The sequence below is a fragment of the Malania oleifera genome, chromosome 12 (genome assembly GCF_029873635.1).
Source record: "Malania oleifera isolate guangnan ecotype guangnan chromosome 12, ASM2987363v1, whole genome shotgun sequence".
Classification (NCBI taxonomy): Eukaryota; Viridiplantae; Streptophyta; class Magnoliopsida; order Santalales; family Ximeniaceae; genus Malania; species Malania oleifera.
In genome coordinates this window covers 84,918,281-84,937,572 of record NC_080428.1, presented here as the reverse complement: position 1 = coordinate 84,937,572, position 19,292 = coordinate 84,918,281, and the positions used below count along the sequence as shown (strand labels likewise).

Genomic DNA, 19,292 nt, shown 5'->3' with positions numbered 1-19,292 from the left:
TTGAAAAATAAAGCTAGGAAGTGATTTTTATGGGAGTGGGTAATTGGAGGCAAAAGACTAAATTAAAATGGGCTCAAAGGGAGATTGTAATAGTAACTTTTTTAATAGTAGCAACAGGAAGATGAGACATAATTTAATTAGGGAAATGGAGCTAAGACAGGAGTAAGGCTAAAATTCCGGATGGTTTTAATACAGCTTTTTTTCAGGGCTATTGAGAGGTGGTCACAGTAGATTTGTTGAAGATTTTTAATGATTTTTATTTGTATTGGATTTTTGGGAAGAGCATTACTCCAACCTCTTTCACTTAGGTGCAGAAGAAGAGTCGGCCCATTAAGGTAGCTGACTTTCAACCTATCAGTTTTGTAAATACAATAGAGCTATAAACTGAAAAATTACAATAGAGCTGCCTTCCAATCTCTTTAAAGGGTGGTCAGTGATAAGCGCCCCACCTCCCCAAAAAAAAGGAAAAAAAACAAAACAAAACAAAGAGTGGATCCAAAAAGAAGCCAAGAACACCACTCTATCCCATAAAAAATGGGGACGATTTGTGCAGCTCTTAAATATTCTCATGTTCCCCTCAATCCAAAAAGTCCACAAGATAGAAAATACAGCATCGCTGGCAGACTAGAATCCAAAGTTATGTGATACTATTTCTAAGGCTTAGAAAGCTATTAATGGGTGCAGATAAATTTTCAAAGCTATTTTAGTTTCTAATGAGGTGGAGAATGTTTGTCAAAGGAAAAAGAATGTCATTTTTAAATTGGATTTTGAAAACCCATACTATCGTGTTAGTTGGAATTTTTTGGAAAAGGTTTTAGTTACAAAAGGTTTCAGTGACGTGGCAATCTTGGATGGGGGTGTTTATCTAATGTGTCATTCTTCATGATGATTAATGGGCTTCTTAAATTATTATTTGGGGCTTCAAAGGTGATCCTCTAATCTATAGATATGGCTATCTAATAAGTTAAATATGGCGCTTCATAAGACTATTTTTAAGGCCCAAAGTGCATTTGTGGGGGGAAAGACAGATTGTGCATGCAATCCTGATTACGAATGAAACTGTGGAGGATATTAGGAGGAAGAACGGGCTTGTTTTTAAAACAGATTTGAAAATACTTATGCTAGAGTTAGCTGGAACATTATGGATAAAATTTTTGTGAAGGGGTCTGGAGAGATATGGCATAGATGGATGAAAGGTTGTACATCTAATGTGAATTTTGCAGTGATAGTGAATGGTGAGCCTAAATCTTGGTTTAGGGCCACAAGGGGGATTAGACAAGGGGATCTGCTTTCTCAGTTTTTTTTTTTTTTTTTTTTTTTTTTTTTTTTTTTTTTTGTGTTGTGTTAGTGGCTGATGTTTTTGAGTAGGATGGTTGATAGGGGAAGGGCGGTCGATAGAAATTTAATGAAAGGTCTAAAAGTGCAAAGGGAGGAGATCATGGTGTCACCTCTTCAGTTTGCAGACGATACTATCTTTTTCCTAGAGGATCATAAGCCTTCTTTCCTAAATATATTGGAGCTTCTTCAAATTTTTGAAAGGGTTTCAGGGCTTAAGATTAATATGGGATAAAGTGGTATCACAGCTATTAACGTTCCCGCAGAGAGTGCTAGGGAATTAGCCTTGGAAGTCGGTGTACTAAGTTGAGGTGGCCGTTGTCCTAACTTTGGGGAGGTAATCTTAGATCAGCTAGTTTTTGGGATCCAGTGGTGGAGAGAGCGTCCAAGAATTTAGATGGGTGAAAAGGAGCCCTTTTTCTTTGAGAGGGAGAATTGCTCTACTTTAGGCTTGTCTTTCTAATATTCTGTTGTATTTTCTTTCTATTTTCCTACTGGAGTCACTAGTATGATTAACAGAATTATAAGAGAATTTCTTTGGTCAAAGATAGGCTTTAGGGATCATTTGGTGAGTTGGGAGTCCTTTGTAGGAATAAAAGGGACAGTGATTTGGGTCTTGGAAATTTGGTGTCTAAGAACATGGCACTTCTGGCTAAATGGCTTTGGCAGTTACTATTAGAGTTTTCTTCCTTGTGGCATAAAGTTATCAAAAGCAAATTTGGACTTGATGGGGTGATACTAATTTGGGTTCGATGTTCTTAGAAAAGCTCTTGGAGAGCTATTTACTAGCTCTTTATTCCCCACACCAAATTTTTTTTGGATAAGGGTTTTAATATCCGTTTTTGGAAAGACCATTGGATGGGGAATGTTGCTTTGTCCACCACTTTTCCTCATCTATTTCACTTGAGCTCGCGGCAGAATGACCCATTTCTTCTTTTAGCGTCGACCCGGACGGTCCATTACCTTCTTGGGATTTTCACTTTAGGAGAGCCTTGAATTATAAGAAAACTATTGAGTTATCTTCTTTGCTGGTTATGTTAAACAATTGTAGGGTATCTTCCAAAGATGACAGTCGATCTTTGTTGTTGTATTCTTCGGGTGTTTATTCTTGTAAATATTTTTGTCAATTCTTGGTTGGTACCAATTTGTCCTTTCCACTCTACAAAGTTATCTCGAAGGTCAAAATCGCTCCCTAAAATCAAAGCATTTCTTTGGTTGGTTGTGCTTAATAGGATAATTACTACTGACTACTTGTAGATGAAGAGACTTTTAAAGACAACTTTCTCCTGATATATGTATGCTTTGTTTTGATTGTTCATAATCTGTTTCACATCTTTTCTTGCACTGCCATTTCGCATGGAAGGTTTGGAACAAGCTATTCAATTATTTTGGAGAAAGTTGGGTTTGTCCAAGAACAGTGGAATATCTTTTTTGGGGTTTAGGAGGAAGAAGGAAGGAATTGCATTATGGAATTGTGCTTTATTTGCAGGGTTCTTGGGCTTGTGGGAGGAACATAACTTGCATAAATTTTCAGGGAAAAAGTTACCATATTGGTTGGTGTCGGAAAAGGTTCTTTTATGGCTTCTTTATGGTGTGTGGGCAAGGGAAATTTCAAGGGGATATGTATTTCAGATGTTCAGCATGATTGGCAGTCTCTTCTTTGGACGTGCTGATTTTCTTTTGCTGTCTTTTACAGTTTGCGTTTTTCTTTTTTTTTTGTTTTTTTTTTGGTTTGGGGGGGGGGGGGGGGTGATTCTCAGATTTCGTTAAGGAGATGTCTTCTCTCCTGACTGTACATTCTTTCTCTATCTAATGAATTTCTTTTTTGGTCATAAAAAAGAGGGGTTACTGTGGAAAGTCAGAGGGCAATAACATCTCATATGGATGATACTGTTCTTGCTTTAACTGATCACAAAGAGTATTCCCTGAATGTTTTCAGAATCCTACAAATTTTTAAGTGGATATTTGGATTAGAAATTAATTTGGGCAAGGGCAGGATGGTGAGTAATAATCTTAGTTCCAATAGGTTATTGGGGTTGGCTTCTTTAGCTCACTGTGGCATTCTAGACTAGTCCTTAACTGACTAAGGAGATCCTTTAGGTGATAATCCTATATTTAGGCTCCGTTTGGTCAAAGATAGAGAAACTTGCATCCAAATCTTTGTTTTTTGAAAATGAGAACAGCAAGTTGTATTATACAATATGCATGTTTTGTATTCAAAAATGCATTTGGATAATTAAATTTGAATTTAGTTTTCTACAAATGAAAATAGAATGTGTTTGGCAGTAGCAGGAGTGAATGGCGCTGGTCAAAGATGGTGGCATCTGGAGGTGAGTGGCAATGGGTGGTGGTGGTGGCAACAGAGAGCGGTGGTGTTTGGCGACAAAGGGTGGTGGTGGGTTGTGGTACTTGGCAATGTAGGCAGGCGGTGGAAGTAGCAGGGGTGGATCATGGTGCCAACGATCTCAGCAGCTGAAGGTGAGCCTCAATGGTGGGTGATGGTGATTGGCGACAATAGGTGGTGGTGGTGGTGGTGGTGGTGGCTGGTGGTTGGTGGTGGTTTGAGGTGGTCATTGTGGAGAACGGAGGTGGTGAGGGTGGTGGCAAGCAGAGGTGGTGGTAGTTGGTGACGATGGGAGGTGATCAGCAGCTGCAAATGGCGGTTGGAGGTGATGGGCGGTAGTGCGTGGGGGGTGGTTGATGATGATGAGCAGCAGTGCATGGAGGTGGTGGGAGAGGTGGTGAAATGGGATAAAAAAAAGTTGGGAGTTTTGGATTGTATCTGGATTCATGGAAAATATTAAAATATAAAATTTTAATGAGGGTGTTTCAAGATACAGTCCTAAAAAAACAGTTTTGTCAATAAACAAATGCATTTTCTTTGTTCCAGTATCCCTTAGTTCATATTTAGAAAATTTTATTTGGAAACTCAACCAAACATGCCCTTATACTTTTTTCCCGAATCATGTGGATAGGTGTCAATGATTGGATAGGCAGAAAGGTGCTTTATTTTCTGTAGGTGGTGGTACAACCCTCATTCAGTCTACCATCACTCTCAATTTGTCTAATTTTAGAATTCTTGTCGGATACCAAGTAAAATTGAGAAAGTTACAAGGGACTTTCTTTACTCGAGGGTAGAGGAGAAGAAAAATCATTTGGTTAATGGGTTGTTTGTAAGTCGTTGGAGGAAGGGCGTTCGGTCTTGGTAAGTTGGTGTTTAAAAATATTTTAATAGGTAAATGATTATGGTGGTTCCCTTAGAGGTGAATCTCAGAGTTATTAAAAGTAAATTTGACTTCTATGTGAATGATGGCAAATTTAGGTATTAGATGTTCTTCTGGAGCCTTTGGAGTTTATTTCAAAGATTTACCCCTTCTCAACCTTTTTACCAAATATAAATTGCATGATGGTTCTCACATTTACCTTTGGGAGGATATCGCATACTGCATTTTCTATTACTTGTCCTTGTTTCTTTCACCTTTCCAATGTTCATAATGCTGCCATTCCTTCTTTCAAGATCTCTAATGGTACCACCCTCTCTTGGGATCTCTACATTTGTAGAAATATAAATGATAGGGAGGTGGAGGAACTCTCCTCTTTGCTTTCTTTGTTGGAGGTTTATCAACCTTCCAATAGGAGCGATATTTGGATGTGGGATTTGGATTGAGCAGGAGATTCTTCTAGTAATCCAGATCTAGTGTCTTTATCGCTCCTTGTAGTATTCAGAAGGCCAAAGTTCACTTTAAGATTGGCCACTTATTAGGTTGTTTTTTAATAAATGCCTGATCTTAAACCTCATCCCACTTTCAATGAGGCCCTCCTTGGGAAATGCCTTTGAAGATTCATGAAAGAAAAAGATTATTTCTGGAAGGAAGCCACTGTCACCAACTATGGTCTTCGTCATAATGATTGGACCTTGAAAGATTTGAAAATCAAGCTTATGGAGTAGGTGCTTGGAAATTCATTAGGACATAGGAGAGGATACGAAAACTTCTTATTTCATTTATTTTCAAGTGGGGAATGGAGAGAATGTGTTCTTTTGGCATGATATCTGGTGTGGCAAGTCCCAACTCAGCACAATATACCCTTCTATCTTCAGGCCGTCTTGTGACAAAGAACCCCTTATTAGCCAGTAGCTTGAGCTCACTGATCATGGGATGCTCTCAAATATCCCCCTTGTTAGGAATGCCTTAGGGTTGTCAGATAATTTCATGGACTTCTACTGCAGCCTCTATGAAACCCAGCAGCATAACACATGGACACTGAATAATGATGGGAATTTACAGTCAGATCCTACTATAAACATCTCATCTCTCTGATAGAAAATGACAGCAAATTTTCTTGGAAACACATTTGGAAAACAGCAGCCCCCAACAAAGGTGGCTTTTTTCACTTGGGAGGCATCTCTTGAAAATTTTCTGCCATCAATAGCCTGCAGAAAACAGGTTTAACTCTTGTTAAAAGGCGTTTCTGGAGCAAGCTGAATCAGTGGATCGCATCCTCCTGCACTGCCTTTGGACTAGAAACTTCTGGAATTTGCCGACTTCCGTGACCATGCAGAAGTGGGTCAAAGCAGGAAGCAATCTTTAGGCTTGGAAAGGGGTCACTCCAGATTGAAGGAAGGCTCTCTCCCTCATCCCCCTTGCCATTTTTTGGGTAATGTGGAGGGAAAGAAACAGGAGAATTTTAGAAGGATTGGTTTCGCCTCTTCCAGTTGTCAAAGATAGTTGGATAACTATCATTTCAAATTGGCATAGTGGACTGATTGTAAGGGATATCAATGTAATCCTTGATTTCTTTGACACTCTTCAGTGAGGGTATTCCTTGTATTTCTGTTTCTGGGCGGCATCCCCTTGATGCCCTTCAATAAAATTTCTTGGCTGATAAAAGAAAAAGGTTGTTCGTTCTCAAAAGGATTAACACCATAAATATGTTGCAGAGCAGAGGGAGCATCTAATGCGCTATTCTCAGATTTTTGGACTTCATGCTATGGTAGTTCAAAGTCCGGTTCCCAATTTTTCCTAAGCTCTTCTTTTACTTGGACACACAGAATATATTGTTTAGATTATTTGGAGAGAATTTGCTCTGACCGGAATCAGTTGAAGATTTCTTGGCTACTTCCTTTAGAGGTTTCAGTAGGAATAAAGATGCTAGTAGTTTGTAGAGATGTGAAATAGGAACAGAATGCCCAAATTTTTTACAGTCTTGGCTACTTCCTTTAGAGGTTTCCCTATCATTTTGGTTTCTATTTCATTTTAGGACTTCTCATTGTCCTCGGTGTATTCTCTCTCTATTTAAAATCTTTTCTTTTTGTATCAAAGGAAAAAACACTAAATGCAGACATAGTATCTGTTTGCAGATGCATACAAAAAGCCCATCGCATTATCAATTTCAAAAGCTTACATAACTCTACTATGTAATACATTGTTCTTGGCTCAACAAAAATAAAAAACAGTGTTTTAAAAGGCGAAGGCGTAAGCCTCAAGGCGTTGAGAGGTAAGCCTTTTGGGATTTTATTTTTTAAAATAATTAATAAATATAAAATTATATATATAGTATTAAAATGAGAAATATGTTAGAATAATGGAGAAAATCTTTTTTGTATTTACTATTTCCAAACAAATTCTTTTTTTTGCCCTTTGAATCAGCTTCTGACATTTCAGCAGCTGCAGCAAGATTTAATTTAAACAATTAAAATATGAAACAAAAACCTGAGAGACAAATAAAGAACTCAGACACGTGAAACTTCGAAAGAGAGAGAGCAGATGCTGAGAGACAGAGAGAGAGAAAGAGAGCAGATGCTGAGAGAGAGAGCAGAGGAGCTTCAAGAGAGAGAGAGCAGATGCTTAGAGAGAACGAGGCTTCAAGAGAGAGCAGATGCTTCGAGAGAGAGCATAGGCTTCGTCGAGCTTCGTCCAGGCTTCGAAAGAGAGAGCATAGGGTTCACCGAGCTTTGTCTAGTCTTCAAAGGAGAGAGAAGAGGCTTCGGGAGAGAGCAGAGGCTTCGAGAGCTTCGTCCAGGCTTCGAAGAGAGAGCGAAGGCTTTGTCAGGCTTCAGCGACAGAGCAGAGGAGAAGAAGCTTCGCAGAAGACCAAAAGGCGTATGCCTTGCTTATGAGGCGTTAAAAGGCGTGGTTTTGGCTGAGGCGTACGCTTTGTTGGCTGAGGCAAACGCTTTCTTAGATTTACGCCTTTACACATACGCCTTGAGGCATTTTTGTCCCAAAACGCACCAAGGTGCCCCTTGGGGCACGCCTCAAAAACGCCTTTCGAAACACTGATAAAAACTAAATCTTCAAGTTCGTTATTCAAAAAAAAGTGAAAATTAACAATTTCTAGTACTTCATCAGACAAAATTCAGATCAAAGTATGGTACTCTGAACAATAAGACAATGGTTAATTGAACGAATATATTGAATGCCTACCAACAGCAACTCTCTCAGATTAATCACATAGGTTGTTCACACAAAATACTGACAATCAGAGTAACTACCTTCAATACACAATGCACCCACATCATCCAAATCTCTTCTCGCATCAAACTTCAAGTCTGAACCAACAGAAATCCACCTGTATGCAATGATTATTAAAAGGGTTAAGAATGATGAATTTAAATATGATACTGCCCGGAAACAAATCAGGTATGATACAATAGTTGGACAAAACAAAACCAAGTATACAACAGATTCCATTAAAATATGTTAATGAAGCATCCCTAAACTTACAATGCTTTCCTCCTACCATGGTGCCAATTCTCCCAAATTAACCCTGCTATAGTTCGACCTTTACCTACACCAGCTCCATCTCCAATAAAGAATCCTGCCCTAGCACTATTCTGAAGGTGCTGCAAGTGTCTCTGCAAGGGAAACCAAAATTATTTTACAAGAAGCAGACTTTGTATGAGTAAACATAAGCATAATTACAAAAGCAACCTGACAAGCATAGACCAATGTTTCAATTTGCAAGCATGACAAAGCCCCAGAATTTTCAAGGTCATCCTTAATCTTTAGATTATACGTCGGCTCAGGTGGCTGGACTGCAGATAAGGAAGAAGTCTCCACAATGGGATCTGGATGGGGAGGACCAAGTGAGAGTTTGGGAGGGCGCTGCATCAAAGAACTACATAAGAGTCATCTTAAGACTAAATTAAGCCACATCAGATTACTGAAGGTCACGAATATAAAAATCGAGGACCAAGTCAAAAATTTGAAGTGCAAACATTAAGAAACAGAATTTCTCACATAGTCTGTAAATGTTTCTCCCACCACACCTTCATCTTCTTCTCGCTCCACTTCAATGGCAACCTGACAAGTTTCAAAAAGGGAAATTCATGGACTAAGGAAACAGGCCAACGGGAAATGCATAAATGAACTTCAAAAAATTCAAAGAAAGAAACACCCAAACAAAGTTGCAAGAATGAGTCATCAAAATAATAAGAAAAGTGACAAGGCCTCAATACAAAATAAAGGAAAAAATGATAAACCACAAGAGGGCTAACATGGGGGAAAACATAATTAAGCTAATAGCCAAGCAATCATGCCAGATACCTGAGAAAGCTATGCTGTTAAAAAACTGTGTAAAGAAAACCCACATTGGAAGCCCCAAAAAAAAATGTTCCCGTATCAATTAAAGATAGAAGCATGATATCTAAAGATCCAAGAATTTTTCTCCACCCACAGTACTCATATAACAGTAAAATTGAACTGCGCCACAAAAGTTACCCATTTTTTGCCTCCAAAGGCCTCCAAGACCAACCAACAATAAAGATTCCAAAGTACGAGGGCAAACCCATTCTCCCAACAAACCGAAAAGTTTCTCCATAAATAAGCTGCTGAACGGTGTGAAGAAAAAATGAGTGTGATATTCACTACTAATGTAACACAAGATGCATGCATCAGGAGGGGAGAGAGCTATAAATGTCCATCTAATCTGCATCAATTTGTTGGTATTAACTTAATTGAGAATGTGTGGGAATACCTTTACTTTGAAAGAATTTTGGCTTTCCGCATTTAAAAGGAAAATAATGATAAGCTCAAGATAGATGGGAAAAGAAGAAAAAACCCCCAAAAGTATTTTAATACCAAAAATTAGCATCCTCAAAATGAGAATGTAGATTCGAATCCAATAAACTTGGGCGAAGTGAAAGCTCCTCCATCTCCTGATCATTCAGATTCCTACAAAATTGAAAGTCCCAAGAAACAAAAGTACTAACAATAATGAGAAAAGAAGAAAAACATGCCCCATCAAACAAAATCCTTTTCAGACAACAAACCCTACAACCATCTCCCACTTTGTATTTAGGATAAGGAAAGAACTTGCAAGGTGCAATATAAAATTATAATTGTTATCTGCAATATCTAAAGTAAAAGACCATCATATGACAATCTTCCACTAAAAATTGTAGAGAAACAAGGCCCAGCAACAATTCATAGTCATCCAAATTCACCTCCCACAAGATAGAGATCTCAAAGAGCATAAAGTACCCACGCTTGGCAAACACAACAAATCATGGGTATGCATGATGTGTATGACTGCGTTCAATGCACCTATTTTGACACATAACCAATACTCATTTAATAACCGAAAAATGATCTAGGACTAAGAGATCATATTTTCCATCTAGCTGATACAGTTCATCTCTAATGACAAGGTACGCTCCTCTGGTGAAGCTATTCACCGTCAAGTTGATTTGGGTTTGGTCAATATCTGATATTCTACAATAATAAAGTGCAAGTTCATTCTTTCAATAAACATTTTGCCATCAAGTTGACATGGGTATGCTTTTGTTTCTCTAATTAATTTTGGCTATGATGAGTTAGATGCTCCAGGGATGAGCTAGTATCCTCCAATGAGTATTTTGCCATCGAATTGATATGGGTCTTCTTTTTTTGAAAGGGTTTGATGCAAGGTAGCCAACTTTTTTATTTCCGATGTCAGATTTCAGGGCATTCTTGCATTTCGTCAAAGCAAATAGGAGGAGTTTCCACTTTGAGAGATGTAATGGATCTCATGTGCCACAAATTTTTAGGAGGAAAAACATCTCATGGTAGTAGGGATAAATGAGCTTCACTGGGATAAGGGATAAATTCTGGAAATTTTGGTCAGGAAAATTAGTTTACCCAGGAGTAAAGAAATTCATATTCCAATATTGAGTCATTTTGATGAGGTTCATGGAGAATCAATTTGGGAATCAATTTCTATTCATAAGATTTTTTATTCTAAGAAAATCTTTTCACTGAGAATTCCATTTGGAGATGAGGCTGGTGGAAGTTTTCAAAATGGATGAAATATTGAAAAGTTAAGGAAAGAGTAATCAAAAGGAGGGGCACTCGAAATGCAGGAACTGGATTTTTTGATATTATGGCAGTTGTCACAAGGTATAAGTTCTCACAGCACGCATTGACACTGTGATGGCAGCAAGTCTCACTTGGTTAAACCAATGACATGCACAATATAACTCATTGGTTAAGTCCTGCAAGTGCGTAAAAGAGAATGAAAGACACAAGGAAACAATATAACAAGAGCAACACCTCCCAACCTTATTCTTATTCAAAGACAAGGATTACACACTTATAACATGTGCAGGAACACAGTGCATGAATTCCCTCTAATGTCCGAATCCACCTACATGTTATATTTGAACTGTTGACACTCCCAACTATCTAGGGCCAACAGTTGACAACTCCAATTGCCTAGGTTGTCCTGGACGCAGCCAGACAAGCATGCATGCCAGCCCCTACAAGGATAAACTATCAGGTAACTGCCCCACCTGGTCAACATGTTAACATTGCATCTTTGTTATTGACACAACACAACCTATAGGTCATCACCTTGTCTAATGCATGGTTTCCCCGTATCCCATGCACAAGCAAGCACCATATGTCAATGAGGCCCTAGACATATAAACGAGTTAACCATCCAACTATGTCAACCGAAACCAACCACTGGAGCAACATTGTCAAAGACCATGACCCCAACCATGTCCATATCTGACCATGTCAAGTAAGCAACTCAGCATCTATATACTCCCTCCTTAGCAACATAGATTGTCAAATCACTGGATGTCAAGATAACCCATGACAGGCCATCCCGTGCTATTGCCTTTGTACATGAGTTGACAACACCATGTGCCTTGGCAATGTCAAGGTAATAAAGGGTCCGACAGTAGTTCAAAAGCAGGGTTAAGCGTTTCAGAGGCTAGGAAAAGATCTTTTGTATGCGGATGCCCATCTTGAAACCAGTCAAATATGGAAGGGGAACAGTTGAGAACTTAATTTAAAAAAGGTAGACAAGAAGGCTATAATGCAATTATTATCAATTTTAATCCTCATCCACCCAAAATATCCTCCTAAAACCAAATAAATTTCCAAACCAACTCGAAATTGGGCAAGAGGATAAAAATATTGAGCAACCTATGGAAAAATAAAAAACTTCCAAGAGCTTGTATGAGAAGCATTACCACTTCCACTAGCATCTCAAACCGTAGCAATGTATATCATACTTCTAAAAACATTCTGCCATAAGAGTTATCCTCCAAGGCAAACCCCCATAAACATTTTCTAGATAAAGATATGTTATTGAACACAACATTAACAAGATCTAGACCCCCTTCAGATTATGCTTCCTAAACTGATCCAAACCTTGTGATGATTCCACTTCTTATCTACTCCGTGCCCAAACACACAAAATCTCACATAAGCCTCTCCAAGACAGCAACCACACTTGCAGATATTCCAAAAAAGAGAAATAAAACGAATAGGGAAGTTAGAAAGAACTGCACTAGAGTAATACCGCCTCCTATAGATAAATAAGCCTCTTCCACCCCCTCTGACTTCCTTCCCACTCTCTCCACCACTACCCCCCAAAAAGCAAGACTTAGAATTACCTCCAACAGGAAGACCCAAATAATTCAAAGGCCAATCTAAAATCATAAAGCCCCAAACGCCGCAAACCCCTCTAACTCATCTCTCCCCATATGTCTACCAGCTATCCCACTCTTGGACAAATTAATCTTCAACCTGGAAATTTTTTTGAAATTTTAAGTTAATACATTTCGAATTTCACAACACTATCTTCGAGGAAAAGCATGGATTCACCCTAAAATGAGGTGGGACACAACCACCTCCTCCCTACCTACCCTAAGACCTCACATCGCATCTAGGCCCTCAATATGAGTCATATGACTAATCAAACTACTCAACAAATCAAATGTCTACGTCAATAAAAAATGAGAAAAAAGGGTTCCCCAGCCTCTCCCACCACCCCACCCAACGTCACCCCCACCCCCGCCATAGCCTTGAACGAATCCCTAGGTTGATCATTCGCAATACTTTGTATCCATTTTATATAAACGAATCCAAAACCCTTCTTAAGAAAAACCTTATCCAAAAAACCTCAACCCACCATGTAATAAGCTTTTTAAGAGAAACAACCTCCCTTCCCCTTATCTAACATCCTCAACCACCTCATTAGCAACCAAAGCTACATCTAAAATCTATTTGTCTTTAACAAAGGCAGCCAATTCCAAAGAAATAGTACTTCCTAACACCTCACAAAGCCTATTAGACAAAACCTTCGCCAAAATTTTGTAAAGGCTAGTAACCATACATATAGATTGAAAGTCCATCACCCTCCTAGAACACTCCTTCTAAGGAACAAAAGCAATAAAGTTCCACTCTTCCCCACCACCCCATTCAGATGGAACTCAGGAAAAAACCCCATAATATCCTCTTGAATCACCTCCCACTTACCCTAAAGGAAATCTGACATAAATCCATCATTGAAACTAAAGGCCTTATCCCTCTCCATCTCAAACACCAGCCCCATAACCTCCTCCATGTCAACAAGGAGCTTAAACCATGTAGCAAGGTGTCCATCAATGGAAACTCCAATCAAAACCTTCCACCAAAAGCCTATGCCAGTAAAAACTTCCTAAAAAATCTGAAATAACCTCTTCAACCTGCTTATGATCTCTCACCGTACATCCAAATTCTAGCTCCAACTTTTTAGTACGACTTTCCTCCTTTTCCTGTTAACTACCCAAGAATTGTACTGCAATCATTAATTTGAACTCACTTAAGGTTTCTAAATTTGCATCTTTGGCAAGGTGTGTTGCTCTTTAGTGGCCTTTGACTAACTTAGGCATTCCTTTAGGCAATAATTCTAGGTCTTTGACCTCTTGGCACACTACCCAAGTGCCTAAGCATCTAGAGGATTGTAAGGGTGATTGATCTCTTGTGGTGGGCATACCACGTTGATAGGTGTTCAAGATTTGATTAAAATTAATAACCTAAGTTGAAGATAGGTCTCTCCCTCTATTTATAATACAAATTAAAAACATTCTAAAGACAATAATACCCTTACTAACTCTCACTAATTAACATACCAACACATTCAATAGTAATCATACTAAAATATATAAATAACCTCTAACCACCCTCAACTTGGAGCATAAATGTCACATGCTCCCAGCTTGTTACAGATGAATTTAACACAAGCACTTCCCAATGCATTGGTAAACAAATCAGCAAGTTGCATGTCCGACTTCACATAAGCGATTGCAATGAGCTTCTGCAAAATTTACTCCCAAACGAAATGGCAATCAACTTCAATATGCTTCATCCTCTCATGAAAGACCAGGTTGGAGGAAATATGTAGAGCATCTTGATTGTTACACATAACTTCATAGATTGAGAATGCGAAAAAGCCCAATTCTTCCATTATGTTCTTCAACCAGACAAGTTCACAAGTAGTGTGAGACATAGCTCTATATTCTAATTCAGCACTTGGCCTTGCCACCACAGTTTGTTTCTTACTCTTCCAAGAAACCAAATTACCACCAACCAAGATACAGTACCCAATGGTGGATCTCTAATTGGAAGGTGATTATCCCAATCAGCATTTGTATTTCCATGGATATAAGTGTGACCCTGATCACGATTTAAAAGACCTCTCCCAGGTGCACCTTTGAGATATCTCAAGATGCGAATTACTGCGTCACAATGACTTGTACTCGAAGAATCTAGCAATTCACTTACAACACTGGTTGCAAAAGATATATCTAGCTTAGCGATTGTGAGATAATTCAACATTCCAACAAGTCTCCGATATTGTTCAAGAATAGGTAGCAAATCACCCATATCTAGCATTAACATGTTGTTAGGATCCATGGGTGTATCAACTAGTTTAGATCCCAATAAGCTAGTTTGATCCAACAAATCAAGAACATACTTCCTCTGTGACAAAAGAGTTCCAATACAAGATCTAGATACTTCTATACCCAAGAAATATTTCAACAGTCCCAAATCTTTGGTCAAAAACTAAGTCTGTAGAAATTTGAGACTCTGAATACCTTTATCATCATCACCTATAATATATCATCCATATAAACAACAAGAAGGATCCTACCTGATAAAGTATGACAATAAAACACAGAATGATCCATAGCACACCGTCAAAGACCAAACTCAAGTACTATAGCATTGAAACAACCAAACCATGCTATGGAGACTATTTTAAACCATATAAAGCCTTCTAGAGCCAACACACTAAGCCGGACTCCCCCTGAGCAACAAACCCACATAGTTGCTCCATATAAACCTCCTCCTTAAGGTCACCATGCAAAAAGGCATTTTTCACATTCAATTGATGCAGAGGCTAGTGATAAGTAATAGCCAAGGAAATGAATATATGCACTGATGTAAGTTTGTCAATTGGGAAAAAAAATCATAATAATCCAGACCATACACTTGAATGTATCCCTTAGCAACAAGACGGACCTTTAGACGAGCCACAGAACCATTAGAGTTGACTGTCACAGTGTGAACCGAGCGAAAACTAACCACAGACTTATCAGGATTCAAGAGGAAGAGGTACCAAGTCCCAAGTACCATTGTCATGTAAAGAGTTCATCTATTCAACCATAGCATACCTCCACTCGGCTAACGCTTTCGAAACAAATTTAGGAAGGGTAGTAAATGATAGAAACAATAATAGGAGGGTGATAAGGAGTCATAAGAAACATAGATGGAAATGGGATGTTGAGTACATGTGCATTTACCTTTCCGAACAGCAATAAGAAGATCAACATCATAGGAAGTATGATCATTAGACAAGGAAACCAAAGGTGTGGTAGTAGAAGCTAGAAGGGACTCTCTTCCTTGGAGCCACCGTCATGAATACACTTGCAAATTAGGATGATCAAGATGATGAGAAGGACTCGAACTATATGGAGACTCAGATGGTTGGTTGGGCAAGGGCAGCAATGTAGAATCTGGAAGATTAGGCAAAGGAAGAGACTCATTAACAATAGAAAGCACTCAATGACTGGGTGTAGTAAGGTGTAGAATCAAAGAAGGTAACATCGGCAAAAACAAAGAAGCGATGTGTTAGGGGGTGACAATGTAATGGGATAAATAGCGGGGGAGATTGCTTTACAGGTATTCTCCAGGGATTTATAATGAATATCTGATTATCTATGTCAATGATTGTATGATTGTTCTCTTGAATGGAATAACACAAGTAGTCCTTTTTCATCATTGTGTTGGTGCCTAGGACAGGGCTATACCTTATTGTTTTATGAATATCCTTTACATATGAATGTCTTGCCTATGCGTTTTATTGTCATTTATATCGATGCCTTTAGTCTCTCGTGATTATCGATACTAATCTGGAGCTCGTGCCTACAGGTTTTGAACATGTGATTATCGACTGACTCAATTGGGGGAGAGCTCTGGACGAGTGCTACGCAGCCCTAAATTGAGTCTCATTCAAGGGCCCATAACAGTTGGTATCAGAGCACAGCGTGTGCGAGCACCATGAGTAGTAGCGTGAGAACCTCAAAGTCTAGAAAGACAAAACGCGTTAAGGCACTAGAGGCAAGAGTGGGAAAACTTGAAACCTTGAAGATGAAGTTCTTTGAACTCCAAGGGTTGGTCACAATATTGTTAAAAGAGAAAGGCGCCCCAATAGACCTTGAGGCCGCTAGAGAAAACATTAGAGGAAACATCTATGGTGAACTTGAGGAAAGAATTGTGGAACTTGAGAAATTCATTCCACATATAAAATCCCTAGAGAAAAGGCCAATAGAGCTTGAGGCCTTCCAGAAGAACATTGAGCAGTTGGAAGCCTTTGAGAATAGGCTTAAACACATTGAAGTCGTGTTGTCATCCATTACATCCCAAGGGGGAGAGCCAATAGAGCTTAAGGCCTCCCTACGGAAGTTAACTGACAATTTTTTTTTTTTTTTTGCTTGCAAAAAATGTCAAAGAGTCCATTAGTGCCTTGAAAGAAGATCTGAAGGAAATAGGCAACTTCCAAAACACAATGGACCAGTTTCAAAACATCTTACCAGAGATGAGTGCAAAATTGAATGCAGTGGCGCAAATGTCCCATAGGCCAATAACTGATACCTTTGAGGGGACTCGAATTAAGTTATCAGAACCGAAAAGTTATAGGGGCACCCAAGATGCAAAAAAACTGGATAATTTCATCTTCGACCTGAAACACTACTTTAAGTGTTCGCAGATCGAATCAGAAGAGGACAGAGGGAACATCGCAACAATATACCTTTCTGGGGATGCTAAGTTATGGTGGAGAGCCAAATGTGAAGACATGTTGCACAATCAATGTACTATTGATAACTAGGAGGGATTAAGACAGGCACTGAAGGCACAATTTTATCCTAAGAAGGTAAAGTACATGGTGCAGTGTAAGGTGTATGATTTACAACAAAGGCTCGATAAGGAGTTATGTACGAGAGTTCTAGTTGACATTAAAGACATGACTGAATCTGATAGGCAATTCCATTTCCTCTGGGGTTTGAAGACATGGCCAAAGAACGAGCTACGAAGGCAAGGGGTTCATGATCTTCCCTCTACCCTCGCAGCAGCTAAACAACTAGACAATTTTTCAGACAGTTCTATAAAAAGGAAGTACCCAATGACCATCAATAATGAACATAAGCCCAACAAGGTGCACAAACCTACAAATAGGGGAGGTGACAGAGAAAATAATGGTTCTTGGAGAGATAGGAGATCTTCAATAACTCGGGACTCAAAGGGCAAGCATATAGGGGGTGGATAGTACCGATCACCAATTTCATGCCTTCTCTGCATGGGACCTCATCGCATAGCAGAGTGCCATGAATAGAAGGCCTTGAATGCCCTGAAAGCCCTTCGGGAGGGAATAGAAACCCTGAGAATAGACTCAGGAGAGAAACAGGAGATGGTGGGAGCCCTAAGGTTTTTAGGGCGTTGGAACATCAAGCAATAACCGACAAGTCTCAGGAAAAGGATCTAATGTATGTGGATCTACTAATGAATGGGAAGACGACCAAGGCCATGATTGACACCGGTGCCATGCATTATTTTACCGATGATACTAAAGCCTAACAGTTAAAATTGCAAGTTGATAGGGACGTGGGAAAATGAAGGCAATAAATTCTAAAGTGGTGACCACTGTAGGAGTCGCCCCTGGAGTTGCTTGCCAGATGCAACCCTGGTTAGGGGCAATCGACTTCACGATAGCACCCTTTAACGACTTTGATGTAGTTTTGAGGATGGATTTCCTCAAGGTTACGTGCTCAGTACCGATTCCTACTATCGATTTCCTAGTGATAATAGGAGATAGCCCTTGTGCGGTGCCAGTAGGCCATAGCACCATGGAAGAAAAGAAGTTACTTTCAACTCTCCAATTTAAGAAGGGAGTGAAGAGGAGAGAGCCTTCTTTCGTAGTGCTACTCATAGATTCAGGGGATAAAGAAATAGAGGCATGTTCGACTAAGATCAAGGAAGTGCTAGAGGAATTCAAAAAGGTAATCCCAAAGAAACTCTCCAGGCTTTTACCACCTCGACGACAGATAGACCATGAAATAAAGCTTCTACTCGGAGGAAAACTGCCAGCTCGCGTCCCCGACCGTGTGGCGCCGCCTGAATTAGCTGAACTTAGAAGACAATTAAATGAACTACTAGAGGCAGAATTTATTCGACCATCAAAAGCACCCTTTGGGGCACCGGTGTTATTTTAGAATAAACAAAATGGGAGTCTGAGACTAGGCGTGGATTATCGGGCCCTCAACAAGATGATTGTTCGTAATAAGTACCCTATTGCATTAATTGCAGATCTCTTCAACTAACTAAGTACAGCCAAATACTTCACTAAACAGGACTTAAAGTCGGGATACCACCAAGTGCGCATTGCATAGAGGGACAAACCAAAGACCACTTGTGTCACTCGGAATAGAGTATTTGAATTCCTTGTTATGCCTTTCGGACTAACAAATGCACCTACCACTTTCTGTACCTTAAAAAATCAGGTTTTTTGAGACTACCTGGATATGTTTGTGGTCATCTACTTCGATGACATTGTGGTGGTTAGCTCGTTTTAGAAAAACACAAGGAACATCTTCCACTAGTCCTACAAAAACTCAAGGAATATTAGTTGCACCTAAAAGGAGAGAAATGTGCTTTTGCCCAAAGACATATCAAGTTCTTTGGACATATCATCGAAGAGAGGCAGATACGAATGGATCTGGCGAAGGTACAAACCATCCATGAATGGAGACCACCTACATCCATTAGTAAGCTACAATCCTACTAGGGACTTGCCAAATACTATAGGAAGTTCTTAAAAGGGTACTCTAGAAGAATCGTGTCATTAACAGACTTGTTGAAAAAAGGAGTAAAATGGGAAAGATCAAAAGATTGTCAATCGGCATTTGATGAACTAAAGAATAAAATTGTAGGGGATCCCCACTAATCTTTCTTGAAGTGACAAAGTCATTTGAAGTGCAAGTAGATGCATCCAATTTTGCATTAAGGGGAGTTCTTTTACAAGAAGGGCGTCTAGTTGCTTTTGAAAGCCAAAAACTAACAGGTGTTGAACGGAACTATACAACCCAAAAGAAGGAACTTCTCGCTGTGGTACACTGTCTCTGGGTTTGGAGGCACTATCTCTTG

The 19,292-nt window shown here is 39.3% G+C and overlaps 1 protein-coding gene across 1 annotated transcript in view; it reads right to left on the bottom strand.

Annotated features, from left to right (window-relative positions):
- Nucleotides 1-19,292, bottom strand: part of LOC131144792 (protein FORGETTER 1) — a 100,395-nt gene that overhangs the window by 70,751 nt on the left and 10,352 nt on the right. Inside the window, exons 2-5 of the mRNA XM_058093654.1 lie at nt 8,577-8,639; nt 8,268-8,441; nt 8,061-8,191; nt 7,829-7,905 (exon numbers count right to left, since the gene is read on the bottom strand). Coding sequence (XP_057949637.1) covers nt 7,829-7,905; nt 8,061-8,191; nt 8,268-8,441; nt 8,577-8,639 — 445 coding nt within the window. The remainder of the gene's footprint in view (nt 1-7,828; nt 7,906-8,060; nt 8,192-8,267; nt 8,442-8,576; nt 8,640-19,292) is intronic.